Source organism: Artibeus jamaicensis, unplaced genomic scaffold, assembly GCF_021234435.1.
Source record: "Artibeus jamaicensis isolate MK-2021 breed Jamaican fruit bat unplaced genomic scaffold, CSHL_Jam_final contig_1526, whole genome shotgun sequence".
NCBI lineage: Eukaryota > Metazoa > Chordata > Mammalia > Chiroptera > Phyllostomidae > Artibeus > Artibeus jamaicensis.
This window is the reverse complement of record NW_026521297.1, coordinates 129,194-135,388: the sequence shown is the minus strand read 5'-3', so window position 1 is coordinate 135,388 and position 6,195 is coordinate 129,194. Positions and strand designations below refer to the sequence as shown.

The 6,195-nt window shown below is 60.3% G+C and overlaps 1 protein-coding gene across 1 annotated transcript; it reads left to right on the top strand.

The window, feature by feature from the left end:
* Positions 1-994: 994 nt before the first annotated feature.
* Positions 995-5,419, top strand: SELENOW (selenoprotein W). Its single transcript, XM_037127506.2, has 6 exons — positions 995-1,111; positions 2,624-2,648; positions 2,755-2,808; positions 2,972-3,046; positions 3,158-3,256; positions 5,055-5,419. The coding sequence occupies exons 1-5, from the start codon at positions 1,065-1,067 to the stop codon at positions 3,236-3,238; spliced, it is 282 nt and encodes a 93-aa protein (XP_036983401.1). The 5' UTR covers positions 995-1,064; the 3' UTR covers positions 3,239-3,256; positions 5,055-5,419.
* The last annotated feature ends 776 nt before the right edge of the window (positions 5,420-6,195 follow it).

Genomic DNA, 6,195 nt, shown 5'->3' with positions numbered 1-6,195 from the left:
AGACTGTGTCCAGGACAGGGACTGCGTCCGGCCCCTGCCCTAAGTGCTCCAAGTCACAAACTCATCATGTCTTTCCGAGACCACCAGGATCAAGGTCACACAGCAACAGGGGTGGAGTGGCATTTGAAACTTGCCTGCCACCTGCCCCGAGACGTCAGGGTTACAGCAGTTACAGAAACTGGGGCAGGAAGACTGCGCCCTGGAGTCGGTCTTTATTGAGCTGTCCCCATAGGCCAGCCACTGGTCCAGTTTTTCCGCCCACGTGAGGCTCACGTGAGTCCCAGCAAGGAAGCACCGTTTTCAGGTTGCCCTCTCTCCTTATTCCCACTGTCCCACCACTGTATCCCCAGAACTAGGGCTGCAGGTAGGTCCGCTGTACAGTCCCTGAAAGTCCTCACGCCCATCTTCCAGACGGGGAAATAGGGGATCAGAAGGAGGCGCCTGTGCCCCAGCACCTTCCAGGAACCCCTCGTTTCCGGGAGCTGGAAGGCACTGAAAAGAAGGGTTGCTATGGTGATCAGGCGTCACCCGGGTCTTAAAAAGGCAGCTGGAAGCCCTGGCGCGCTCCCTGGAAACCTCGGTGGCGTGGGCCGGCCCCTGCGAGCCCCGAATCCTTTCGGACCCGGCCCTCTCGCCTTCTCCAGGGCAGGAGAGCGGCGCGCAGCCAATCCCTCTGGGACCACCTAGTTAAACTGCCAACCTCCTCCGCAGTTTCCCTTCCACCCAGTTGGGGTGGGTTCTAAACCCCGCCCCCACTAGGCCGTACCATTCAGCCCAGAGGGGGGATCCGGGATCCTGGAGAGGACGCGCGGGACATCTTCCGGGGACTCTTTTTGTCCTACACTTCCTGGCCCACCTCAGGGAGGGGAGAAGTTTGGGCAAGACGCTCAGCGGGGGCGGGCCGTGGGGGCGCCTCGTTCCCCACCGTGGGCAATTCTGTCCGCACCCCCCCGGCGTTGGTTCGCGCCGTGGGACGCGGAGGCTGGTGCTGGGTGCGGGGCTTTCCTCGGACACAGATCCAGCCAGTCCGCTGCTTAGGTCGGTTGTTCCCAGCGTTGGGGTGGATGCTGCGCTCGCGCGCCATGGGCCTCGCGGTCCGAGTCGTTTATTGGTGAGCACGACGTCTGAGTCCCCCGCCCGGGCCTAGTGGAGCTGGGCTCCGGGAACTGGGGGGGCGTCGGGGGCAGGTCCTCTGGGGACCCCCCCGCGAGAACGGGGACTCCCGTGTGGGTGGGGTGGGCGTGAGCGGGGCGTAGACCAAAGCGCCTTGGCCCCTGTCTAGGTCGTGACCTTCTAGACCCCTTAGATTACAAAGGTAGACTTGAGACGCGGGTGCGGCCGTTGGAAATCTCGCGCCTCTAGGACCCGTTTTGGGGGCGGGTGGGCCCGCGGGTGGGGCCCGATTGGTACATGGGAGAGGAGCCTGGGTCAGCGCTTAGCTGTCCCCTCCCCCCAGCACCAAGAACAGTCGTGGGGTGTGGCCGGAGAGTTGAGAATATTCGAGAGTATTCGGTGTGGTCTGGAAAGGAATACAACGGATGGACCTCACTACTAACCCCGCACCTTTTCTGACTCAGTTTCCCCATCTGTAGAGGGAGAGCGATCTGAATAGTCCCCGCGGATGGAGCCCTGTGTGTTTAACAGTTTCTGGCCTGAGTCCCGGCAGTGGAAAGGCCCGGGGAGGGCCGGGCATTTTCTCTCGGAGACCAGCCCTCTGGCACGTGGTGCAGCGCTGGCGCGCGCTGGCAGATGGGCCTGTGTCTTGTAGCGAATTTGTGGTGTGCAAAGTTCCCCTCCCAGAAACCTCTTGAGGGAGGAGGCTTTTGAGCTCCGTTTTGCAGCTGAGGAAACAGGCTGGGAGTGGGGCGGGCAGGACAGTCGCTGGCGGTCGCTGACTGCAGCTCATAGTCCAGGTCCGCTGCCGCGTCTGTGAAGTGCCCACCGCGGCAGCCCCGGCTTTTGAGAGCGTCCTCAGCGCTGTCTTGGCATTAGAAATAGCCACTGGGCCAGGCCCTAGTGGGGCGACAGGCCCTCCCTCGGCAGGCCTGTGCCCCAGAGTCGGGTCCTGAAATAGCCTGCAGGGGGGGCTGGGGAGGTGTTAGATTTCATCCTCAGGTGGGGCAGGGCCTTGGGGAGCCCTCAGACCTTCCAAGGCTGGACGGGCAGGTAGGGGTGCGGGCTGGGCCGGGCCGGGCCGGGCCGTTGTTTCTGCCATTCTCATTCTAACCCAGTTCTCTTCCATTCCCTCCCTCCTTCCTCCTCCTCCCTGTGGTTTTCTCATCACCCCCTTCCCCCTGCACCCCTCTTTCTGTCCTTGGCTCCCTTGTTCGGTGTCGGTTTCTGTGTGTGGATATTTGCCTCCTTTCTGCACCCCTGTCCCTCCATCTCTGCCCACTCCCCAACAACCTCTGTCTCTTTCCTCTCTGTTGAGGACGTCTGTCCCCTGCTTGGTTTTATCCATGCCCCTCTTCCCTTCCTCCTGGTCCCAACCCTGTTTCCTTCCATCTCCTGCCTCCCACTCCCTGCCCACCCCCCTGTGCCCCTCCCCCCACTCCCTCTGCCTGGATCCCCACCATCTTCCTCCCTCCCTGGGCCTCACTCTATTGGACTCTCCCCCAACCAGTGGCGCTTGAGGCTACAAGCCCAAGGTAAGCATAGTGTCTGGCCAGGCCTCCCGGGAAGATGGGGGAGGGCTAGCTGGGGGGAGGGCTAGCTGGCGGCCTCTGATGACCCCTGTCGTGACCCTCCCTACAGTATCTTCAGCTCAAGAAGAAGTTGGAAGATGAGTTCCCTGGGTGCCTGGACATCGTGAGTCTGGGGGATGGAGGGAGGGGCTCTGACGGGTCTCACCACCTGTCTGGTGGCGTGGGGCGCCTGACCCTTTGCCCTGGCTCTCCCTTTTCCAGGAGGGGGCGGGTGTCCCCATGAGAGCACCCAGCCCCCGCAAAAATCTCTGTCTCTCTCCCCACAGTGTGGCGAGGGGACTCCCCAGGTTACCGGCTTCTTTGAAGTAACCGTAGCAGGGAAGTTGGTTCACTCCAAGAAGGTCTGTCTGTCTGTTTCTGTCTGTCCTGCCTCATTTTTAGACTGTTGGGGGCTTGGGGGGGTGGGCTTGGTGTCTTGGACCCGGCTGACCACATCCAACTTCTGTCCCCAGAGAGGCGATGGCTACGTGGACACAGAAAGCAAGTTTCTGAAGCTGGTGGCCGCCATCAAAGCCGCCTTGGCTCAGGACTAATGGGCCCTGAAGGCAGAGGTGAGAGGGCCCAGCTCCTAGACCCTAGAACTGATTCCTTGTTCCTGACAAACTCTGAAGTGCTGGTTTCCAACCCCGTCCACCCCAGAGCCGGCAGCCATTCCCGCCCTGTCCTCATGATCATAGAACTGTGTGTCAGCACTTTCCGAGCCTGGTTCCCAGCTTGCAAGCCAGTGTGTCCCAGATGAGCCCCCAACCCCACCTACCCTGGAGCTGGGCACCAGTTACTGGCCGAGTTCGAGCCGAATTCTGGCTCCTGACCTTGGAGGACCCGAAGCACATTCTACCACCCTCCAAACCTGAGTGCCAGGCCCCCGCCCATGGCCCCCCATGTCTAGAACTGAGTATCCTATCCCAGAACACTGCGGACCCGGCACCTGCCCCCAGCATGTCGGTTCCGTGTCTTAGCGTGCTTTACCAGGACAGAGTGAGGTCATGTTCAATGTGAACTTGGACCTGCAGGTGTCAGTCAGCACCATGCAAAAGTGCAACAGTGCGAATGCTGTGCCTTGAGTGCAGGTCAGAGATGATGGAGAGCCCCCCACCCCCACTCCCGATTTAAAAAACAAATGGAGAGTCATGATTTCAAAGCATGAGCTGCGTGCAGGTGGGCCGGTGCTCTAAGGAGAGTGGGATGGGGCGCTCCCCGTGTGGGGCCTGACCGCTTCACGCCTCAGACGGGGCCCATCCCAAGCAAGCACACGCTGCCTGCTACTTCCCAACGGTCAGTAGCTCAGAGGCGTCCCCTTAAATGTACATGAGGTTTACCCGGATTCCAGAGGGGTCCACCCGTGGGTGACTTCGGCCCACAGAAGTGAAAATGGAGTTGAGTCCAGAAAGGGGAGCGGGAGAGAGAGGTGCTTGTTTGCACGGTTTGCGAGTACAGGTTCGGGGTCTCCAGCGCCAGCCCCAGGTTCGGAGATCTGCTAGGGGGACTCATGGAGCCAGGCAAAGCTGTTACCCCTGGTTACGACGCTTCGTTACTGGGAAGAGGTAGAGATTAAAGTCGGTGAAGGGAAGAGGCAGTGGGCAGCGGGCAGTGTCCAGTCCTGCGGACCACATTTAGCTCTGCCCCCAGCGGTGGTTTATGACAGCAGGCATGGAGTGTTGCTGGCCAGGGAAGGTCCCCTGAGACTTGGTGTTCTGGGTGTTCCCTGGGGGCCAGGCATGTAGACGTAGCTGATGGCCTGCGTGGCCGACCTCAGTTCTAGCCCCTCCAGAGGTCAAGAGCTGCCACCTCCGGGCCAAGGCCCCCAGTGTCAAGTCACCTGGTTAGTGCAGGACAGCCGATGTGGCCCTAGGCAGACCTAGAGCCTCTGACTAGGCAGGACGTTACAAGGTTGCTCCCAGTTAGCCTGTCTCTGGGGGAGGTGAGCCCCACGGAATCCACGGGTGACTAGAGGTCTGACCTGGAGTGGTCTGGGTGGGGGGAGGGTCAGAGGAGCCAGTTTTGGTTGTGATGGCTTCTCTGGAATCGGACCCTGGGCCGGCTGTGGAAGGCTGTGAGTTAGGCTTTCTGCAAGTCCGCTGGGGCCACCCACTTCCACACAGGGGCTCCCCCTTTCCTCATCGTAGTTTCTCAGGGCCAGCTCGAATGAGGACGGAGTCTGGGCCCACCTTGCCTCACTGGCTTAGACTTTTCCCCCTCAAACGGTCACCTGCTTCCCTTGTGCCTGCCTCACCTCCTGGCAGTGCGATGTCCAGAGTCTCCCTCTTGTCGCACTTCCCTTATTGTAGGCCCCAGCCTGGCCCCTCTCCTGTCAAGCTGACCCTCCACCCCCACCTCTTCTCTCTGCAGTTCCGTGACCTTGGCCCTGCCCCTCTCGGCAGACGCTTCATGACGGGATGGACTGAAATGTCTGGTGGACGCCGGTCTTTCCCCGATGTTCTGCGGCTGCTGGGCGGGGCAGAGATCGATGCCCCTGGTCTTTGCCTGCGTGTGCGTGTGCACGCGCGTGTGTCTCCCTGGAATCTAGCTTTGCACCCTGGCCCTCCTGCTCCCCAGTCCCCCCTGTTCACCATCCCCGTCTCCCCCACTGGTGTTTCTGCTCCAGGCTCCCTTCTCACGGCTGAGCCTAGAAACGGATCTCGATGCGTGAGGCTCAGGTTCCAGCCCTGTTTGCAACGGTTCACAATTCAATAAATATTGGATGAGTTTAACGAGCCGTGCCTGTGCCCGAGAGGGTTCCGTCTCTGCTCCGGGAAAGCGGCCCCAGCGCTGAGTGTCCTGGTACCTGGCTAATGAACAGACACTTCATAGCAGCTCCGAGGTCTCGCGGTTGGAAACATGCCCCCGTGATAGGACTGTAGAGAGACTCCGACTCCCAGACCAGTGCTGGTTTGCAAGGGTTGCCATGACAACGCAAGGCAGACCAGGTGGCTCACCCTACCAACATTTCTTCTCTCAGCACCCTGAAGGCTGCAAGGCTGAGGCCGAGGTCGGGGCTCGCATCTGGTTTGCTTCCTTCCGAGGCTGCCACCTGTCACCCAGGCAGTCACCGCCTCACCGTGTCCTCATGTGATCTCCGCATATGGGTCCTGGTGCCCTGTGTGTGTCCAAATGCCCTCTTACGAGACACTAGTCGGTTTGGAATAACCCACTTTAATGGGCTCATTTAAAAAAAAAGTTTTTAGAGCGGGAGGGAGGAAAAAACATCGATGTGAGAGAGACTCATTGGTTGCCCCTCCTACGAGCCCTGATGGGGATTGAACCTACAACCTGGGTATGTACCCGACTAGGTAGGAATCCATCCCATGACCCTTCCGTTTATGGGATGATAACTCCAACCAACTGAGCCACCCGACCAGGCCAGACGGCCCCTTCTGAGTTCTTGGCAGTCAGGTCTTGGTGGGGAAGAGGAGTTAATTTGTCTCATAACGAGACTGTTCCCGGGGACAACGGGGTTGGGGGTGTCCTTCTGCCTCCAGCTGGGCTCCTG